We start from the raw sequence: 23,890 nt of genomic DNA, 5'->3' as shown, positions 1-23,890 counted from the left end.
TATTACAGTGCATGATTTATCCAGCAATGGAGAGAGACTGAACGCTTCTTTGTTTCACATTCAATTATCAGAAGAATATTTAATTTATGATGGTACCTTCCAGGTTGATCTGAATTTTAGAAATGTGACTCTTTGATTTATCAAGACTATTAGGTGGTTTTAGGACCCCTGCACCTTGAAAGTATTGTCATTCAGAAATTGTCCCTGCTGTCCATATCATGGCTTGAAAAAACATATTATTTGGAGTGAGGGGCATAAAATTAGAATGCCTTAAATTGACTCAATAAGTACATTCAGATCCCTCGGAGCTAAAAAATGCGTCGTCCAGGGTACCGGAGGGTTGTCAGAAAGATGTACGCGTTAATCGCTATCTAGCGACCTCCGCTGGTCGGAGGCGCCTGGGGACTGCATGTTAAAGCCCCATATGAAAGGTCTCCATCCAGTTGCGCTCTATGCAAGTTTAGCTGTAAGCGCCGAGAAAAAAAAGCAGCCAGCGACACCGGATATTTCGGAGGAGAAACGTGGATGTCTACCCTCTCCCAAATTGGCAGTGGGGTTCGTGCATATACGCGGCAGCAGTTGCAGACAACTGGCCATTCCAAATTCGGGTGGGAATTGGATATGGTCAGCCCCATTCGTGCCAATTTTGTACAACAACAACAACAATAATAATAATAATAATAATAATAATACATACGCTACTCCTTCGTTAAGATACAAATGTGTAAATTCTTTATTTCCCAATGAAACACCCTTGACAAAATAAGTCAGTCATTTTAGATGCACACATTCATCTTTCCTCATTAATTCAGCACAAGCACACACCAGCAAATATTAAGCAAATATATATATACAATTTAGTATAATTCCAATTTCCCAAATAACAGGAAAAATTATTTCAGGAAAAGTCAACAACTAGTAAAGAAAACAACTAGTAGAGAAAAACAAAAATTTCAATCACACCGAGGGCTGTTAAAGAGTGTATTTTTATTGACAGGTCTCTAAAACGATGTGAATATGTAGAAGCAGATCCCAAGTTCGCCCAACCCAAAATGGTTCAGGCTGAACATGTTCTGGCCTCCTGAACTTTTTTAAGTCAATGGGCGCCCTCTACTGGTATTCTCTAGTGTTATTCAGTACTATCGGCGTATTTAGTGTAATCTTATTGTGCGATAAAGAATACTTGTGGAAATTACAAGCCTAAAAAACTGTGGTTTGCGTTTTGAAGCAAGAATATACAAGCATTAAAAACAGTAGTTTATGCTCGCTAGTTTGAAAACAAGGTGATCCAAGGAGCCCAGAACAATTACGGGTGTATTATGATATTCTTAAATTCTACTCCGGTTTTCTGGAAGATATAAACGTAGCCTGTACACACTACATGTAGTGTCTACACGATTGCAGTGAGGCTTAAAAAAGAGACTTATTCTGTGACAGAAGTGTCTCCTTAACAGTGAACTGAACTGAAATCATAAAACATGTGTAGGCCTACTGTGCATCGTAGCAGACTTACTCATTTTTTGAATGCAGCGATTTTTTGAATGCATACTGTGTGTATACTTCAAACATATATTTCAACAATGCACGTGATCCAATCTGCCCTCACACCTTGAAACATTAAAACAGTTAGGCCTATTTCAATCTTCTAATTGTTGTACACTGTAGCCTACTACGTTGCCATTCGACAATGTTAGAAATAGATGTAGACAATGCAGTGCAACATTGTAGTTCAGAAGTCTAAATCACATCGGAATACTGCGCATTATAAATAACGAGGAAATATAAATTAACAGGACAATTTTTTTTACAACTTGTATTTAAAAAAAAAAAACCGTAGTATCTGCAAGTGTTCCAATATGAATGTATATGGTGACAGTTTTGTGGATGCAACATCAATAAGAGTGTGGAAAACAGAACATGGGGGTCCAATGTTCTGAGGTAGATCTTGCTGTAGGCTATCAACTGCATGTTTTAGTTGACTCGTTTGTTGTTAACCTCGAACCTTAAAGTAGGCTACTGAATTTAATAAAGAGGAAGGCCTTGCGTGTCATACAAATAGCTTTGCAATAACGCTTACGTGTAATTCACTCTTCGCGTAAGCCTATGCACTATATCTATCAGATATACACATATAATATCACAGTCGTATGTGCATTGTTATCGAACGTTCAAATGATGAAGAATCAGCTGATTATCCTTTCCTACAGGTTTGTGTGCGTGTGTGCGTAAGAGAGAGAGAGAGAGAGAGAGAGAGAGAGAGACGTGTACGAGATACTAGGACTATGACAAAAGATGAGGGGGAGTCTAAAGACGCATGGGGAAATCTGAGAGGCGTTCTCATATTCCATTCAATCACAATAGAAGCCAAACAAAATAACCAAAGAAAGGAAATCTACTGCAAGAGGCCTAACATGACACCCGATCTGTGCCCATCATTCAGTCTGACTGAATGCGAGGTCGTGTAGTCTACCCCACCTGGGCAACCGGGATATCAGTAATGTGACGCCTTACCTATATATTGCTTTCAAGTCTATGTGGCGAGTGACAGAGGAAAGCGCACCGACTGAATGCTGAAAGTCACTACTACATTATTTGTGCACCTACATGGATAACTGTCATCAGTAATAACAACAAAAATATCAACATTAAGAAAAGTTGTCGACTTAAATAGCTCGTCTCAAGAAGACCAAAAGGCGCGCATAACACAGCTTGGATACAACACACAACTTGGATACAATTTAAACTGCCCTTTCCACGGTTTTCTTTTTTGACTTGAAGACCTGGTCCAATTGACTGAAAGCAGTTTTTGTTTCTGCATAAGCACCGAAACCTACATCCCTTGAGTGACTGAAAGTAGGGGATCGCTCCTGGAAGACCAGATACAGAAGCAAGAAATAAACCAGAAGATTGAGACTGCCTTCTGCCATTCGATAAGGCAATCACTCCCCGACAGATCCGACTGAACTGCCGCAAGCGGCGCCGCGCGTCAGAAGAACATGCCGGTCCAGATTCCGGACGATACCGATTTCACCTCCTTCAAAGAACAGTGCGAAAGCCAGGACGGATGGACAGCCAGATACAACAAGGGAGGGGTGACGGTGTGGTGCAGAGAAGAAGAGTCTAAGACTGTGCAGAAACTGAAGGCAAGCGTGCGTTTTCTGTGTTCTCCAGTTTCCTCCTATTAAGCACCGCAGTGCGGAATAGCCTATAACAAATGCATGGCTTGTACCATTACATGTAGTAGCCCACCTGCCAACATCATGCGTTTACATTGCTGTTGCTCACGCTAATTTTCTAAAGAGTGTTTGCAGTAGGTGCTGCCTCGGGAATCGTAATAGCGTTAAATTGCCGGTAGTATATGGTGTATCGTGGTGTAAATGCCATCTACACCATCATCTAAAGTCCATTGTCATTTGAGAAGGGAAGGCAGTATTGAATCTACTCGGAAAGATTAGCCATGTAGTAAGCCAGTAAATAATGCACCACATATATCGATATGTGTATTGTCCTTGGGTAGGTTGGGATTGTTGATTTTAACAACTGACCCAGGGATTCCGAGAAAGTGTTTTTGATATTTATCACGTTTAGGGAAATAGTGCGCTGAGAAAGTGTGAATAAATTCCCAAATATCTCTTGGGAAATGTGAGAAATCATTTTATGTGGGTACATTACATTTATATTTAGATGCCATGATAATTATATTATATATACCCACAATAAAGCAGTATAACATATGCAATTTTCTTGTAATTATAAATCAATATAACCGATCTAGTCAGTTTTAACCTTATGTAAACATCTGTAACCATTTCCACTTCCTTTAAAATGTCAAAAGAAAGTGAAATGACCCATGTAAAACCACAAAAGGATGTATAGTATTATCCAAAATAAATTAAAGTTATGAAAATTTATATATATAAATGGCTGCAAGCCATTACAGTAGAAATTTACTGACAATGTTGAGCTTATCTGGCTTAAAGGCCATACATAAAAGGATGTATACTGTTCTGTTCTCAATGTGGATGCAGTTTTGTGAGGTGAAAAGCTCAGTGGATAGTCATTGAGGGCCAACATAATTCACTGTTTAACTTAATGATTTTCGCTATATCACACTCAGTGATAGTGGCTTGTAATAAGGGCACCCCAAACTAAACAAATTTCTTACGAAAGCTGAACCAGGATTTGCCATCTTTTACATAAGGGATGTTCTTATGAGAAGAATCAATGTTTTGTTTCTATGTAGAGAATCTGCATTATACTGTCGCGCAGTTGTTGAGCAATTCAAATGGCCACCATCTCTTACTTCTGTTCTGGATATGTTCCTTCCTAATCCTTCTTGTTAACCAATATGCATTGGTGTGGATCTTACTTTGCAACAGTGTCCATTTGTGGCAGCCAGTGGTTTTTTTCTCTCTGAATTAAACCATAAAATTCACAATTTTCATGAAGCACAATGCTAACATTGTCAAACAATTGTAATTTAACCCTTTTGAAATGCTAACAAAACATCTATTATAACAAAATAACTATTGGCTAACAATTATTATAAGGTTCCTTACAACAAACTCTGTGTTTTGGAAAATGGAAAGCAGTGCACTTGTACTGGAGAGCTAATGCATTTGGGTTGATCATAATTTAAAAGGAAAAGCACTTCAGAGGGATATGAGTTAAATTACACAAGTCTTTGAATTATTCAGACTGGGAAACAAAATCAGTAATTGGCATGCACCTGCATAAGAACTTCAAATTGGCAGGGAGAGGGCACAGCAGCTTGGCTAATTAAGAACAAGCTAAAAACAGTGCTCCTATTCAGCCTTCTTTTGTAGTGTCTTTATGATTTTTTCCAGCCATATGCACACAACAGTATTGGAAGGAAATATGAGTATTCTCATGTTATGGGCAGATAAAAAAGACACACTTTGTTGTTCATTAATTTTAACATGACCCTTTGCAGTGTGCAGCTCTACAGTACAGTATATAGCCAATAACCTCAGATTTGTGAAATTGTAGTTAGAATGCTTTGTTAGTAAACTTCACCAAAAAAGGCCTTTTGAATAAACCATCAGTTTCAGATTATTTTCAAAATGCCTTGTGCTAGTGTGCGCGTGAGTGCATTGTAGCTGTGTGGTGGGGGGTGGGGCTGGGGGAAGACCTTGCACTAAGACTGTTAATGTGACAGGGAAGTCTGTGACGAGCCAGTGATGTTGTGCAGGAAAACGTGTAGCACAGAATGGTCACTTCTGCTTGTGGCATTGGCCGCAGGGCAGCTTGGCTCTACAGGGAAGCTGTCCCACCAGGGTCTGCTTGAGCTGTCAGAAAAGAGGAGACCTGTGTGCCAGCCGCTCTCTCTTCAGCATGAAAAGTGGGGGTGGCGCTCTGTTGTCGTGCCTACTGCAGGGTACCTTGTGTTCCTACACAGCGCTCTGCACACAAGCACCGCCCCCAGCAGTACCCTGCACTCTCCATTCTGCTTGCTTCAGCACTCTGATGGAAACAGCTATAAAAATAACTGCTGAGTTTTACTCCTGAAAAGAGAAAGCAATGCCCTGAGCTGCGTGTGCACACTGCCAGCTGATGACAAACAACGTAGTGGAGTTCCACAGCTCGCTAATGAGACTTGGGAGTGGTATGCAAGTTTTTTTTTTTTGTTGTTTTTTTTTAGTTTCTCCATACACAATGCCTTTCACAATAATAGGTGATTTTGTGTTCTCCAAATCAGAGATGATCTGAATAGCAGTTCGCAGTTAAATTTACCTGCTGTTGAGCACAGTGGGTCAGGCAAGGAGAAGAAGTTTTCTGTTTGGCTGTCCAATGTGATCTTGGTGTGTTGGGATGGATTGTGAAAAAGAAGCTACACAGACTAGGTCCACAGCAGTTTTATGTTCTTGTGGAATTTACTTGTGCATTCTTGGAAACAGTCATGCTAGCTGGCCTTAATGGTTCACTTAGCTGACGTCAGCGGCATTGGAAGACTGCCCAGTGTTTAATGACCAAGTCAAGCGAGTTCTTTTCTGGTTTAGGTTTACATCTGAACTGAGTTACTTTTTAAAATTGAATACCAGGCTAACCAGCTTAATCTACCAGTACTGCTTTGATAATGTGGACAGAATATTTTGCCTTCATGCTTAGTAAGAATACCATTAACATTTTAAAAGCCTGACTGGGTCTTTGTATATTCATTATGTCATCCTTGATTAACTTCTGTACATCCACAGCAATTTGCTCTGGTTAATTCAATCCATATTTAATGAAATCCTGATAATCTATTGAAGCTTTTCAAAGCTGAACAAAGGAAGAAAATTTAGAGGCTGCCAGCAAATACTCTTGATGATTTTCCTAAGCCATTGTTGAAAATGTACTACTTGACAAGGAAACTACATATGATATAGTGTTGTATAAATACATGAAAATCTTCTTCAGTGAAAAAAAAATACTACTGCCACCACTGAAATTATTTGCTATAGGTAGCAATCCACATAACACAATGACAAACAATGATATTATTAGACAGGACAGTAAGAAAGCCAGATTATATCTTAAATCATTTTCATTGATTATTTTGCTATCACATATAATTTATTGTAAGATCCTGTGGGATTTGCAAAGATTTTGGTTTGATGAGGTGATTCTCTGGATTAAAATATTCAGCTCAGCACAGTAGCAGTTCACAGTGAGCAAAAGCCTAAATCTAGATGTCTAGAGGGGTAGAAATCAAGGTTGAGACATGTTTTGACCTAAAATGGAGTAGGCTGGCTCAAGTTAGCTCCAAATTAGCACAGGTTTTACCTGGACATAGCCTGGCTATGTCCTAGTTGGCTAGAAAACATTCACTTTTCAAATAAATGTAGATCATCTTTGATTGAAAAGTGAAAGTTTTCCAGCCGATGAGAACATATTCAGGCTTTATGCAGGTGAAACCTGAGCTATTCTAGTCTAATCTCTCAACCAAGATTTCCACCCCTCTAGACATCTAGATTTGGGCTTTTGCTGACTCGGTTATTGGGTTTTACAATTCACATGACACTGCCTAAATGTGTATAACAACCCCAATCAGGCTTTCATGACAAGCTTCAGGTTTCTAAGCATGGAATGTCATAGGCTAAAAATCTTTTTTACAAGGCTTTTTTGTTTTCCATTTTTAATTGTTTTGTGATTTGACTCACCTTGTAATTACACCATACGTAACTAATGTTAAACAGTTAAAGACACTGACTACTGATCTGCAGCTGAGCTACTTGAACTGGCATGCCAGGAGCACTGCAGGTGATGCAACCCCTCTCCACCTAGTGGCAATTTTACCCTCCTCAGTCAACATTGTACTAAAGTACTAAACTAACCAACCAGAGAGGATTGGAAGACACCTGGTAGCGTGTGGGTGTCTGGCATATGGTGGCAAAGATGAATATAGAAGTAACCCAAGGAACCCTGCCAACCTAGACAAACTGTACACCTGACAAGGCTAGGTCAATTGAATCTCAATGCTTTGTACTTGCAGTCATAGTCAGCTAATGACATTGCCAAGGCTGGAACCAAAACATTTAATGACACAACACTGCAGCCAGAATAGAACAGGTGTAGTTTACTGTTGGAAGGTTGATGTATTTCTCAATAGGCCTTTTCCTACTACCTTTACTCTAACAGGGTTTAAAAAAACATTATGAATATATTATGTATCCCTTTGCATAGCTGAAGCTTCCTCAGTTCTGTGGTAAAGCCATGAAGATCAACTTTGCTGTTCTGTGGGTGGGCTTGGCTGAGCCCGTCTACAGAAGGCTGTTTTGGCACTGGAATCAGTAGTGGACTGTGGGAGACACAAAGTGTCACTTTTACGCCACATCACAAACTGTACAGTAACCTATGTCTGAATGGATGCATTTAAGTGTCAACTAGGCATTCTTTTAGGCTACATGTGAAACCACACAGGATGTTAGTGCCAGATGTCTCATGGGAAAACACAACCATTATATTTTCTACGGACCCTGTAGATTTTTGAAGGGCTTGAGGAGAGAAAGCCAAGTGGGACATCACTAAGTGACAGTGTGTTCTCTCACTTTTCACAGAAGAATGCATGAGGGAGATTAGAAAATGCATCCTCACAGGCCTCAGAGTTAATAGAGCCGTGGAACCTGAAATTCCAAGCAGTTCGTTTGCTGAACAGTTCTCTTATCCCGACACTCAGGCTTTGTTGTTGGCAGAAAGACTTGTGCTGGCTGGTGCTGGCCTTCCAATGATCCTTGACAGAATATAACAAATACAATAATCACACAAAGGACGTGTATTCAATTCATATGTGGACTCTGAGTGTAGCTGAAACAGCGTTCTGCAGCATATGCTCTATTAATATTTGGTGCAAACATAGACTGGAAGCATCCATCACCCCTTGAGGTTCCTGAAAGATAGGCCTTTAAGAAGATTCATGAAGTGTGGCTTTCCTGTTTCAGTACAAAATACAGCAGTTGAACTTTCCTTGAATTCCAACTAGATAAGGAAAATGATCTGTGATGCTTGAAACAGAAATATTTAGAAGAAATTTCATGCGATCACTCATTTGTCTTTGCCCGATAAGGTATGAAGGGTGTATTGGTACAGCTGCGAGCCTGTCCTGTCTGAAATCCTTTTTTCCAAAGGCCCTGTAGCTGGCAGAACTCCACTTGTCAGATGCAGCAGAGCAGTATGTGGCTAAAGAACAATTTCGTCCCATTTTCTGGTGCCCTGCATTGGAGCCAATATTGTTTGGACTTCTGGTACATCACAGAAATTCATTACAAATTAACTACCACTGTCGTCAGGGCTGGAGCAGCAGTTAAATGGTAATTTATAATACCCAGGTTGTTCCAAATGCCAGAACTGTGAAAGTTCAGTGTTCTTAAAAGCTTCTGCCATCTGAAGCTTTTAAGCATATTATTTCCTTTTTAAAAAAAAAATTTGAGTAAAGAACACTTGTAGTTTTTCTGGCATCACGTTTCATTTACTGATCGATTGCTGTGTTCACCTTTAATGGTCTAAACAAAGCTCCACTGCACTGCACCATTTCACAATGAGCCAGCAATAAATCTCAATACTCTACCACTCCAGTGATGGGAATACATTGACTGATGGGTTTCATTTTATAGGAAGTTCCACAGGTGTACTAGCTTGTAGATCTGTATGTGGAATTAAAGTCCAAGATGAGCAGTTTCATCCTGACACAGCTCACAATTCAGAGATCATCCGCAACAATTAATTTACAGAAGCCCCAAGCATCGCAATGTTCCCACACGCCATTTTCGGACAAAATGTGGGTTGATCTGGGTGGCTACTGAATGCATTCTTCCCCTGGTAGGGTAGAGCCTTCAAAGTCAGAAAACATAAATTCAACCAAAGCTGTGAGGGATCATGTGTAAGACGAACAGTTACACTGTAATTACTAGGGTGGTGTTAGACATTGTATTGACTACGGTGGAATGCAGCTTATTACATTTCATGCCACAAAAACAAAATAATATTTGGTACTTAACCACCTTTACACAATCACACCCAAGAGACATTTAAAACACTTAAGAAATGTATACCACATGTGTATTATCAAGTTATTGCTCCATAGATTATGTTGATTCATGAAATATTAGATTTGTTTTATTAAATATTTTTTATGGGCATTTCAGCTTTATTGGAAAGGACAGTGTAGAGAGACAGAAAGAATGAGGGAGAGATGTGCGACAAAGGTCGTGAGGTAGGACTTGAACCACAGACATCGCGGCTCATAATGAGCATGTGGACAGTGCTCTACAGGCTGCGCCACGAGACACCCCGAAATATTAGATTTAAAAATCTAAACTAATGCGTCATTTTATTCAGTCCAGGTGTACACCTAAACCAGATAAGTAGCCAAAAAACTTGCTTGGCTTTGTCGTCATTAAACACTTGGCAATCCTGCAATGCGTCTGACCTCAGCTAAGTGAACCGTTAAGGCCAGAAAGCATTATAGTATTTCCAAGAATGCTTCGTGGCTTATATTTCACACCAGTAATTTCTACTGGAACAAAAAATGTAGCAGTGTCTGCCACCCAGCCACTTTTTCACAATCATTGCTGACACACTAAGGCCTCTTTGAACAAAATAAAAGAGGCCTTGGTGTGTCCACTGTGCTCAGGGGGAAAGCAAATGGTATTGCGAAGTCCCTCCGAGGCTATTTACGATTTCAAGAACAGAAATCCTCTTCATTTTTTGACACCAGCGAAAATCACCCCATATTGTGAAAGGCACATTATGGAGAGACTCTGAAAGGATTGCCTGTTTACCACTCCCATGTTTCTCCAGTGAACTGTGGAGCTGCTGTGTGCAAGTACAGACAGGGTAGCCTAGCAAACTGCGCAAACCTCAGCATCAGAACAGAGGTCCTCTTCAGGTAGGGTGCACTTATGGGACGCTCTGAAAAATTCAGAGCGGAAAACGGCAGTAATGGCAGACAGAGAAACTCGAGCCACCTGTACTGCCCTGTCTTTGGTGGCCTGACATATATTTTTTGGGAGGACTCCAGCTGACCTTGAGGTTCGTGTCAGATAGGGGGCGGACAGGAAAGGAAGCGGTCGATTTTTATTTATTTTTCTAGAATGGGGGCGGGTGGGGGAGCACAAGGAAAAGAATTTGGGCTCCCGAAACACCCAACTAAACAGGGATAATGGACTCCACTTCATCATTCATGAAGCCTTGTGGGACGCAGCTGTGCCTCTTGCCATGAATAATTGAATGCCTGTAGAAGCCATTGGTGACGTTCCATTCACAGTTTGTTCCAGGCGGCCGAGTGGAAACGGGGAGCAGTTGATGAAGCTGGGGGCAGGGCGGGGACTGCTCATGAATAATGAATCCGGTGCGAGGGGGTCAGGGATACAGTTACACGGAGCGTTTGCATCATTGCCTTGGACGATATCCGATGGCACCACACCTGACACTCTGCACCCATACTTCACTGGGCATCTACGCAAGCACCATGAAAGACAACTCGTGCGGTAGAAATCCAAAGTGGAAAAAAGCATTTGTTCCATCGCATCTGTTTATTTATTTATTTTAGCGTGCTGATGGCCAAATGTGGCACGATGGCGAAGGTCCATGCATTCATGTCCATCACTGGCTGAGGCATTTTTCCATGGCCTAGGTGGCTGTTTTTGTATTGGACTGTCTGTAGCAGACTAATTGTGTACTACATAAAAATTTAAATTTTAATAAGTCCTGTTGAACCCATATGCCTATTAAGAATTGTTATAAGACATTTTGCTGCATGCAACTGAACAAGACATAGAGAAGAGCTTTATTTTATATGTGGTGTAAAATCCGTGGTACAGGCCAAGGGCAGGTTAATTAAAGACTTGCGTGATGAATAGTTGGAATTGGCCATGCCCGTTAAGCACTTTCAGGTTAATGTACTCCAGCCAGTGATCAGCAGCATGCTCCCTATATAAAAGATCAATACTCCTTCGCTATTTTGTGAAGGCGTGGTGGCCTGACTGTAATTCTGTCACATTACAAACAGCTGCTCATAAAGTACAGTAAGAGAAGCTCAGAAATTGTTATTGATGATCATCTTCTGATGATCAGAGCATCTGGCCAGCATCATTACAAAGCCAAATGGGTCATAGTAAGGTAGTAGGGGAAATATATATAGCCAAAGAAACTACCAAAACTTACAAATGTAAGACATTTCTGTGTTTTACACTTTATAGTTCACAGTATGTGCCATCCATGTGTGTAACGTACTCTACTGTATATCACACTAGCTAAAAAGCAGCATGGTTCTGTTCTTCCGGGCCGTTCTATAGCAGTGGTGCTCTGTTCACAGCCCAGGGCCCAATGGGATGCGGTTGAGCCTCAGATCAGAAGATTCACGGAGTGTGGCACAGTGGGTAAGGAACTGCGCTTGTAACCGAAAGGTCGCAGGTTCGATTCCCGGGTAGGACACTGCCGTTGTACCCTTGAGCAAGGTACTTAACCTGCATTGCTTCAGTATATATCCAGCTGTATAAATGGATACAATGTAAAGTGCTATGTAAAAAGTTGTGTAAGTCGCTCTGGATAAGAGCGTCTGCTAAATGCCTGTAATGTAATGTAATGTAATTCAGTGTAATGCTGCAATAGATGTAAGCATTTAAGCCACACTTTGACAGCATTCCTTTGTGGAGATGAAGACCAACACAGTTGCTCACACTCTTGTGGGTCTTCTGCAGTTCACACCCAGCTTCTACTCACAGGGCTTTCTGGATAAATGAAGAAATTAAGGGTAGTGCTAGAAATCATAACATGCTGTGTAGAGCTTCATAAATATTATTGAACCTGTGTTAGGTAACTGGCTAAAACGGTTAGAACTTGTTATGTTAAAACTGTTATTATCCAATGCATTATTTACTAGTAAATGGAATATTCCAGACATGACTCAAAAAACAGATTACACTAATTAAATCTATGTGTAATTAATCCTCAGGGACTTGTTCTTTTAAGTGGGCTAGACATCTTAGTAGTGGGACTAATAAAACAATACTTGTTTTTCATTAAACCTGTTCTACCTCTGACTAATTATCTTAAATATGTCCACAGTGGTCATTATATATTTCACCCCACCCTTTAATGGAGCAGCCTGTCTATTAAAATACAATAACAGCACCATCACCTCTGAAATGAACAAATGATCGTGCAGTTTAATATCTTCCATACAACCCCACGTGATGTATTTCCTAGTGCGAAAGTGAAATTTACATATCATGTGGGCCATAGCTTAATGTGATTATCCCAAAAATCACTGTATAAATGTTACTACCAGAGATGGGCCTTATTTTTGCCTGAGGACATGTTCTTCCCTTTTGTAGTATTTTTACTTCCTCTAATGCGTGTGCCTGTCAACTCCACTACCACAGCAACACCCAAGTCCTCACCAAACAAGTCCTGACTTTTTCCGCCCTGTAATCCACCAGCTGAGCTGCACAGTTGCTGGAATGCACTGACACTGACACATTTGGTGCAGGCAGGGGGCAAGTACCTGACTGACCAGAGGAGTTCCTTTTGAACAATGAGACTGTGCGATTATATGCCAACCAAGGCAGCAGTAGTGCTGACACAGTCTGTATTTGATCAAAACATTATGGCATGTCTCAAAACTAAACAAATAGATATGCTAGTGAGGATGTTTCTTACTCCAATCCCATTCACTTAAACAAATCCTGATGTAAGTCATTTTAATTGGATACTTTGGACTTGACAGTAGGTATACACAAATTTGAATCATGACCGGTGAGGTCAGCTTGGATTGAATGCATTACATGACATAGTGATTAGATACTATTGCACTATGTTGACATCCATGATATGGTTCAAAGTGCCATCCAGACTGTATTCTGTTTAATGCATAACCACATTTGAGACAGAGTCTGTGCTCATCATCATCTCATTGGTAGTATGACCATTTGTAAATTTGATTATAACACACGATGATAGAGGAAATCATTTGCAAGCTAATCCTAAAGAAGACAATTATTTCTTCAATCCTGTTCAAGCATAGAATATTTTAGCAGAGCATTTTGTGCTAGAGCTTTATTTCTTGTGGCTTGCAAACATATTTATAATGAAACTGGCAAAATGGAACCAGTCTTTTAGAAAGGTCCCATTTCCTTATACTTTCCATTATCTCTTATCTAATTATTGATGCTTCTTTGGTTTTGTGTATCCATGAGCAAGATCCTAATACCATGAACTTCTTTGTTGGCTTGTGCCAGAGTCGGCTATTAAAGTGCTATACTGGCATTTCGGAGATGCTTTCTCCTGCTTTATGATTCGTAAGCAGAATTGAGTGTTATGGCCAGCAGGAAGCTTTTTTTAGCAGAGAAAATTACCGCAAAGAATGTGTAGGATTTTTGATCACTGCTGTAGTCATTGCCACTGTTATTATTTGTAGGTAAAGCTGATGTGTGGCAGTGAAGCAACATTTGTTAGGTGCTTTTGCAGAGGATTTCTGTCTCTTTGAAGCTAGGGCCTCTGAACTGTGTGGGCTGACAGTGGCCTTATGGATGTAAGCTTGCTGCCCTCAACATCATTTGTGCTAAATTCTTGCTGGTTTTCTCTGTGCCTAATTCTTATAGTATATATTTGAATTTTGTGAAATGCGAAGTGGATCCGCCTTTGTTTCTTGAAGTTGACAAAATGGCCTTTTTTGTGATTTATCACTTGAGCATACTAACACCATGGAAAGATGATGTTGAACTCTCATCATTGCTCTGATGAGCTCACATTATATTGGTTACCAGTCTTCAAGCCTGACTAAATGTTGTCCATTTATGATTGGAAAAGTCTAGAAGCCCATTCCAGTGTCCCTGTGTCATTGCACTCAGCTGGGTGAAATATCACCTCTGAGGGGAGCTCAATAGTTTAAAGACCTAATTAATCAGATCCATTCAAGGGGATAATGGCATGCATGGTTGCGAAACTTAACCAGCCACTTTATCCCGATTCCATGCTGATATCCCTGCTGATTTGACAACATGCAGAGAATGGTCTCTCTAGTTGCTCTGCCAGGACAGGCTTACATAACAATGTAAGATGAATCACAACAGCAAAGTGTGTTCTGGTGTCCATTTGGCCACAGTGGAATATTTGCACACATGCAGCCCACATCACTGATTTGTCTAGATGACCTAATATACCTTCTCATGGCATGTTATCATGAAGATTTAGCTGACCGTTGTAAGACGTTTGGGGGTCAAACCCAGTGACGATACAGGTGCTGTGATTAAGAAAAATGTGCAGTGTTAAGAGGAAGAGATATAGATAAGGCTCTGTCCTCTCATCCCATCATCAGAGCATTTAATCAAGCGTGGTATGAGCTGCTTGGCATCCCTTAATAGCCCAGAATCAGCAGCTTTGGACCAGAACAGATGGAAGTCATATACAGAGGGAACTGGATTTGTTTAATAGAACACAATGTCTCTGTTCCACAGTGTGTGAAGGATACAGCCTAAAATAAAAGAACAAGAACAGATATGGACAAGGTCAACGAAGATTTGACATGACATGAAATGTCAACAAAAAAAAAGAAAAAAAAAAGAAAAAAAAGCTAAGAGTAAACTGCTTCATGTTTTTGCATGTTAGCATTTACATGATGCTGGTAATTTAAAGCAATTTAAAGATTTTGAAAAAAATATTTCCAGATTTCAGTTAGGTATTAAATTTAATCAGTTAATATGTATAATACATGTTTACAATATATCTGTATACATAGTGCATTATCCAGGTTTCCAAAAACAGCAGCAACTAAAGAAGGGGGTTTGCCATTCATAGAACCAGTGAAAGTAAAAGTTCTGTAACCGACTACACCATTAGCATAACCAAGTTTTCTGTCCAGTACGCCAAAATGAAATGTGTTCATGTTTTTTTTCAGATGAGGATAGTGTGTAAGGATGTGACGGCAGAGACACTGTACGATGTCCTCCATGACACAAGCTACAGGAAGAAGTGGGACAGCAACATGATTGACACCTTCGACATCGGGAGGCTGACAGTGAATGCAGATGTGGGCTATTATTCCTGTGAGTGATGCAGACATTAATGCTGTAGACACATCACTTCCCTCACACAGTTTTACTGAAACCTACACACTGGCCTCCAGCCCACAGCAGAACAGTTGTTTTGTGATCAACCAGTAGCTATCAGGTTAATGGCGGGAGATTAATCAGATAGAGATTATTAAATGCAATATGAGTGTTCACCATTAGCCCAGACAAACAATGCATTCAAATCCATTTCAAATCCATGATGAATGAGCGACAAAGCACTTTCAGTGAGTCATGTTCACTTAACTAGTCATGTTCACTTATCTAGACTGAATCATAGTTTAAAATGACCTCAGGTTGTGAAGGTAAATTAGCAGATGTATTCAGTACTTTAACGCTTGACCTTTATATTGTACTTCAAAGCCCATAGTGTAGAAAATCTGTTGCAGAAAACAAAAGAAAAAAGCCTCAAGGGCATACTTGGGTATTCATAGCCCATGTACAGACACGCCACTATATCATGTAATGTGTGGACAACTTCACACAAATTTATCTTTTTTTCTGCTCTTCATAATATAAGACATGGACTTCGAATGGCTTGAAACCTTTGTATAAACCTTGCTTTGGATGCAGATTTCATGGTTTGTGCTGTATAGGTCTCTTGGGCTGTAACATTTTCCCTATTAGTGCCGAAACGCAACACAGCTGGGGTTTCATTCATCTGGAAAAATATCTGTCCGTGAGAAACAGACAGCCTTATAGTCAACTGTAATTCAATTCAGTTGCCAGCGCGGCATCAAAAGTCTTCCCACAGTCCACTCTGTCCTCTCCCCTCCATAGCTGCCATTTTCAGTTTCCTATGTATTCTTGCAAGTGCTTTGCAATAGTCACAAACCCCCCAGAAATTAAATAAATAAATAGACAGTGTAGTCATTCTGTTTTATATGCACAACAGAAATAATTTAGCTGCAGCAAATATGCCTCCAATTCTGGTAACCATAAAAAAAATAATTGTGTCTTGGAAGAATTAACAAATTTGTTTCTGCCACCAGTTATATGTTTCAGGAAGGAATCGGATGAACAGAACAAATGGTGCACTCATTTGTTCTTCATTACATAACCTGTCCAGCCACATGCACATTAGATTTGAACAAAGGGCACTGTCTCAGCTTGTGAATGAATTTGTCGCTACTTGCACCTGTATCTGCACCAGTCCAGGATGATGTGTAAGGAAAACATGACATATTGCAAATTATGGCCCTACCCAACTGATGTATCCAGAGTAATTAAACTACTTCTTACTGCACCTGACAAGCATAAAATAGACTATTCCAAGAGACTGAGCTCTCCCACGATCCCTTGCTCTCATCGCCCAGCTGTGTTTATAATTTCTGTTTATTTATTTATTTTTTTTATATTCCCTCATCAGCAGTGCCTGCCTCCACCATTGCGCCTGGCATTGACGTCGACTACACAAACACAAAAAAACTATTATTGGTATAAATTAAGTATTTTAGTCTTATTTTTGACTTAAAATAATATTTCTATTACTTTTTTGCTAAATAAGACAAAATATTGCCAATGAGGTGTGACAGTTTGACTCATTTCAAGATTTGCCAATGGGGTAAGACAATTTCACATGTCAAGCAAGCAGTAACTTAAAGCAAGCTAATACTTTCAGCTTGAGGGGAAAATATAAGATTTGGAGTCTTATTACAAGACAAAAACACTTAAGACAAACTTTTTTGTGGTGAAGATTGTTTTTTTTTTCCTGAGGAGTGGTTTTTTTGTGTGACCTATGGCAGTAGCTGTAATAGCAGATAATTCTGTGCAGTGTCTGAGAAATGATGGAATCGATAAGACCTCATTTACCACCTCAGTCATCTTGATTTGGAGGGCTTTTTTTCACAGGGATCAGGCCTGGAGGCATGTGGATGACTCAACAGAGCAATAATGAAACTGTACGCATCATTACCCTGCTGCAAAGCAAAAGCTGATTTATGCATTTCTAATCTAGTTTCATCCTTTGCTTCAATGAGGATTTCTTTGTCCTTTCCCGGCTGACACATATATTTTTTCCTGTTTATAATGTCTTGTCTTTTTTGGAGGTAATTTAAAGAGAATAACCTCTAACATTACAGCTGTAATAAACATTCAGGACAGCATGGGGTGAGATATACTAATAAAGTACAGAGATTTTATTGTAGTGCAGTTTGAAATTATTTGTTCGATGTATAATGAATGAGGTTTAGCAGGTTTTTATGGCATCACCCCAGGACTCTGGTATTGATTTGAGAGCACTGCCAAAGGTTAGAATAAGCCACTAAAATGAACATGCTTTCATCTAGTGACTGGAAAAGCAAGGATGTCTGCTGGCACAGACACACAGTTGTTAAATGTTACATGTGGTTGCACATGTTTTTGACCTCAGGGAAGTGTCCAAGCCCACTGAAGAACAGAGACTTTGTCACCATGCGGTCCTGGCTCCCTCTGGGAAATGACTATTTGATCATCAATTACTCTGTCAAACACCCGGTAAGTCTCTGCACGATGCCTCCTTTGGTGGCTCAAGATTTTGCTAGAATGGTTGATGCGCACATGCAAAAATGTCAACAGATAGGTCAGTGTCACATGTCAAGCATCTGTGTCAAGTTGCCAGCAAGTTCCTTTGATTTCTCGGTTCAGTTAAGTACCACAGATCCTGAGCAATAATGTCATATCACCAAAGGTATCAAACATCTTGAATTATTTTCTGTACTAACTCATGTCTCTGGCTGCCTACTGGATCAGTTGTATAGCATACCAATTATAAAAGAGGTAAAATCTGTTTTCTGTCAAGGTTGTGGTTTTTGTCAAACAAGCCACTGTCTGCAATAGCATTGTTGCATTATTTCTCATGTCTGGTCTGTGAAGATGCAATTCAGTGCATCAACAGTAAAATGATTAGTGTTCTTTTAACTTTAATAGAGTTTATATGAGTCCAAGATGGATTAGATGTGACAGTAGAATGTACTTTATCAGAGTTAATACTGAACATTTTACTGTGTATAAAAAGGTAATTGGCCAAAGAAACTTCTGTCTCATCAAGTTACTCTTGTGCTGTGTTCACTTGAACATGTTGTGCTTTATATCTTGTCCCAGCAATACCCTCCAAAAAAAGACTATGTGAGAGCTGTATCTCTGCTGACTGGCTACCTGATTCAATCCACTGGCACAAACTGTTGTACTCTCTACTACCTGACTCAGGTGGACCCAAAAGGTGAGACTGCACCAAGGGAAAGGACCTACATGCAACAAGAACTTAGCATACACAGAGCAAACGTAGTTTCCTTAAATGTGAATCCATTCACTTCTGCAAATTTGTCTTGTCATTAGAAAACTGTTTTAACAACAGTTAATTTCAGGCATGAAGGATTTTTGACAGATACAGTAGCTGCACAGATACACATACCATTTAGGACATCTGGATTATTGATTCTGAATAAATCAAGCGGTGTTTTACAAATTTTCTTTTAAAATATTGATGGTCTTTGTGTAAAGAAGCGGAAGCTGCGTCTGCCCTTAGGTTGTGTTTTACCACTTCCTTCCTCTTGGGCCACTTCCTTCAAACTTTAACGCATTTTGAGCTCCAGAGTCAGGAAGCAGGAGGCAAAAATAAACCTGTGCTGAAGGAATATTTTATTCATGCCTTTAAGTCATCTTTTCCAAACTGCTTTGGGAGTTCTCTGAATATTAATGTCTTCCGCTGCAAGGTCTTTATTTACGCACAGGAAATTTGTGAAAGGGGCAAGCCCTGTGTGGTATAATATGATGCACCGCTCTCCCCTCCCGTTATTCATATGGTGTTCACTACATGGGATGAACTTGGCTAACAGAGCAGAATTTTGCTCACAAAGAAGATAACATTTGCACATTTTGTACATTACACTTCATTTTCATTTATGTGGTCAGTGGGATTGTTGTTTATGCTTTGATTTAGCATTAGCATTTAGGCCTTTGCATCATTGATTGGAGTTGAAATTTTACATTGTGTTGAAAACATAAATGTCATGACCCAAGTCCATTTTGAAACATTACTGTGTCTACTGCAGGTTCCTTACCCAAGTGGGTGGTCAATAGAGTCTCTCAGTTTGTGGCCCCAAAGGTAACCAAAACCATTTATTTACATCTTTCATGATATTTCATGTAGATATGATATATATTTTTACACTGAATGTTTACTCGTCATTATAAATAGCAGTTATAGTTTGATCTTTTAAAACAGTATTTTATTTTTGTAAAAAAATAAGCCATCAACACATTGGGTATGTTGCAGTTAATTTGCACAAATGTAAAAAAACAATATATATATATATATATATATATATATAATCTTAAAATTGTGATTCATGAGAATTTTATGAATTTACTGACCTTAATCATATAACTTAAAGTACTACAAATCTCAATCCTACAGCATACTGCTGACTTTATAAATAATTACTTTGTCAGAGGAGGTGAAATAGTCTCACATTACTAAACACAATGCACAATACAGTGCACAGCTTAAACACCCAAACAACACAATTGGTTGTAATCGTACGATTATTTACTATTATGTACTATTGTTCCTCCCATTAGTTAAATATTATTTTCATTGTGGTAATGATGACTAGAAATGTATTTTTAAAATGAATTTTCCTAATTTGGCACAACTGCAGTAACAGTCGCACCAACACCACTAAGACATTCTGACAACGGCCTTGGAATCATATTAAACTTTCAGTGTGCCATTTATCCATCAACTAAATACAAACATACCATTTTACAGCCTTATACTGCCACCTTCTGGTGAAATAATGTAACTATATATACTCAAACTTCATCAGCCTTAGAAAGAGCATTGCTTCATTTGAGGTATGCACAATATATAAATATAAAATATAATATGGCCTTGTTTTAATTCATATTATTTGGTTTATTAAACACAGACACCTCCACAGAAATGCCTCTGTAGCCAGTACATGAACATATATTTCTGTATGTATCAAGTCCTAATGTGAGCTACTGTATCAATCTTAGACTAAAGACTTTGAAGCAATATTTTAAAAACTCGACCCTTCCAATTTGCGCATGCTCACTAGCGCAGCTTCCTTCACTGTGGGCCAGCTGTTGAGCTGTGGGTGCATCTCTGTGCTCTTTGGCAGGCCATGAGGAAGATCTACAAAGCCTGCCAGAAGTACCCAGAGTGGAAGCGCAAGCACAACCCCAACCTGAAGCCGTGGATGTACCCTGAGCAGAACACCCTGCCCTGCATCAACATAGCCGACCTGACCCTGCAGAGGGCTGACTCGCTGGAGAACATTGACGAGAGCAGCCTGAGCGAGGAGAAGTCGCACAACAACAGTGAAGAGGAGGAAACCTAATCTTCCTCTGGGGAAACCCCACCCATGGAGGAGGCAGTAGAGGGAGAACAGGATTTATTGACTGTATGTGTATATAAGCTTGTGTGTGTGTGTGTGTGTGTGTGTGCGTGTGTGTGCACATGCATATTTTATTTGGCGTGATGCAATATGGATTTGTATCGCAACCTCTGGTCTTTGTGGCGATCTTTGGATTTTGGACTGAATTTACATAGGACATTTTGAAAAGCCTCCAAAGATCCATATCAGGGACATAAAAACACAATTTTGACCCCCCCCCCAGTTTCTGTATTCCAGCTAGATTCTGGTGAATGGCAATGTGAAATATCAAAAATGTGGGAACAGTTAAATGGTTTTTACCTTGAGCCAAAAACTAATTTAGGAATATCTGCTAATTGGAGTGCAATCTTACTGAGAAAATTCTGCTGTGCATCCAAATTTTGGTTCTCTAGAATGACTGCAACCTTATAGGCAACCCAAAAACCTTGGAGCTTTTGGCACTGAGGGGAGCCTTGTTGCTGTGTGATTTGTGCTGCTTCATCTCCAAGGCAAACTCCCTCAAGCTAGAATGGTGTTTTGAGCAGCCCCTCTTGGGAGAAACTCAGCATGTGGTAATGCTTGCTACTGGGCAGTGGAATTTGCCTGACCCCGCCCTCCCCCACCAATGCAGGAATCTGGTCACCAAGGCAGTTGTTTTAAGTGAGCTCCACAGAAAATGGAACCACAAGTGTCACAGTGCAGTAACTTCTTGGAGACAATAATAGTGGGTAGCTGTGAAAAGACTTCAAAATAATGTCATGATAAAGTCAGATAATGAGATGGGTTCATCTTGGAGTCATCCACAAGTCCTTCATACCACTCTTCCTGTCTATATTTGCGTGATTTCACATCAGAAGCATGTTACCAATTAATTTATAGATTGTAAGGTGTAAGGGGAAGTTAAATGAAATACAATTCTGAATATCTCACATTATTTATGAGGCATATCATCATATATGCATTGTCCTACCCATTTTGATGAAATGAGTACCTTGTAGAGGTGTGCACAGGTAAAGTGAATTCATGGTAGTAATCAAATGCCACACTTAGTCAAACTGGTCACCATCCAGATAATTGCAGTAAAATGTGACAAACCAGTCAGGTGTCTCAAGACGTACTGGTTAGTCACATGGTAACATTCTAATACCTGACATTTTTGTATCTGTTTGATAGTACTGCAGTAACCACAGCTCTCGTACTGTGTCTTGAGTTTATTAAACTCTAAAATATAAGTATAGAGAGGCCTATTAGGCATCTCCAGCCTCATTAGTGTCAGCCTGATAGGCATTTATTGATGTGCTTTTTTTTTCTTTTACAAGGCCGTGCTTGGAATCCCCAAAACACAAGCAATAGACCAGACATTCTAAAGAAGTCAAGTCTGAAAATCAGTGCAATCATATTTATTTTCATAGCTGACAATAGTAGACTGTATTTTATAAAACTAGGAAATGTAATTCAAAATAGAATAGTATTGACAAAATAAATCTATTTTGTGCATGCAGATTTGAGGAAAGGGGCAAGTTATCTCTTATCTTTGTCAGTCTTAATATTTTACTAATAGTTTTGAATTAAGCATGCTTCAACCTATTGATGCAATTTGCCTTTATTTGATTTGATTCCTTTAGAGTTTCTAGCTAATACAGTGAACAGTTATGACACAACATTGAAATGTAACTGTATATATTTTTGGAGGATTGTGTTTGACTAAAACAGAAGAATATAAACCCCTTCTTCTTCTTTTTTTCTTCTTTGGCTCAGCCTTTGTCAGTGTTTTCAATGTAAGCCACTTCCTCTTGGAAATAAGGAGTGAACATTATTTACCAGCAAAATTATCTGTCATTTGATACCTTGGCCAAGTGCATGAAGTGAATGTAAAGATGACCACAACTACAATCCATGGAAATACAGTACATGCAGTGTGGGCATATGAGGTTGTGTAAAGGCCACTGGCTCTGTCTCTCCTGTTTCCATTGATACTGTACAATATATGACAGCTGTGAAGTCAAACTCAAAAGGGAAGACATAGCTTAAACAGTTGCCACAGAAGTTGCATTAACAGTTGGTTTCACAGCTTGCTGTTTTAGATGGCACCATAGTGCTTGGATAATCTGAGTGTGCAGATTCTTACCTTCTTTAATTGTTTCACTGCATTTTATTCTTGAGTTTATTTTTCCTTTTTTGAATAAAAGTACATGTCTGATTCATGGAATTCTGTTTTTTTTTAAATTAAATATATGAGCTCAGCATTTTTGTATACTGCAGGCTTGATCTGTTTCTGATGTTGCAACAATATCTTTTCAGAAACAAAGCACTGTTGCTGTTTGTTTCTTGTCAGTTTAGTTCCTATTTTTGCTGTACCACCTATTTGACAATCATTTCTTGCTACATTTTTGATGGACATCTCTTTCATCACAGCAGTACATGCAAATGCCGAAGCACACTAAAAACATATTTTATACAATTGCAAATTGAATATCTCACGAGTATTCTCATTAGTTGAGTTTCTCATTAGTTCCCAACCTCTCGTGTGTCTCCTGAATGTTGTTTATTTGAGAATTCAACATGTGACTAAATTTCTTACATGTCTTGAAATGACAATAAAATTGTGAAAAAAAAATGTAGGTATTAATTTTGGGGCCTGTGGTATGTGCAGTAGAAAAAAATATTCAGTGAGATGCTCTAAAATATGCATTATTTCTGAGAATATCACTACAGAGTATCTTCAAGTTCTCATTCCTTGACTGTTGAGGGCCATTTGCTATTAAAGGGGAGGTTGCGTTTTAGGGGGGGAAAGAGGTTGAATTAGGTTGCTGCCTGCCAGTTTCTTCATTAGCTGCTGAAGTTAAATATTCTTTAGCGGATGTCCTTTAGTCACGATACAGCTGAAAGGTTGAGAGATACTGAGATTTAGAGGTTCTTTTCTTTTATTTCAGCCCAGTA

At 39.4% G+C, this 23,890-nt stretch overlaps 1 protein-coding gene across 2 annotated transcripts; it reads left to right on the top strand.

The window, feature by feature from the left end:
- The first annotated feature begins 2,269 nt into the window (after positions 1-2,269).
- Positions 2,270-23,154, top strand: stard15 (StAR-related lipid transfer (START) domain containing 15). 2 transcript variants are annotated; one of them, XM_035407896.1, is made up of 6 exons: positions 2,270-3,149; positions 15,398-15,545; positions 17,941-18,044; positions 18,651-18,768; positions 19,601-19,653; positions 20,696-23,154. In XM_035407896.1, the coding sequence occupies exons 1-6, from the start codon at positions 2,997-2,999 to the stop codon at positions 20,912-20,914; spliced, it is 795 nt and encodes a 264-aa protein (XP_035263787.1). In that variant the 5' UTR covers positions 2,270-2,996; the 3' UTR covers positions 20,915-23,154. The 2 variants fall into 2 exon arrangements, with proteins under 2 accessions (XP_035263787.1, XP_035263788.1); XM_035407897.1 differs by having other exon boundaries at positions 2,272-3,143.
- Positions 23,155-23,890: the final 736 nt, after the last annotated feature.

Source organism: Anguilla anguilla, chromosome 3 (genome assembly GCF_013347855.1).
Source record: "Anguilla anguilla isolate fAngAng1 chromosome 3, fAngAng1.pri, whole genome shotgun sequence".
Lineage (NCBI taxonomy): Eukaryota > Metazoa > Chordata > Actinopteri > Anguilliformes > Anguillidae > Anguilla > Anguilla anguilla.
This window is presented reverse-complemented; position numbering and strand designations above follow the sequence as displayed.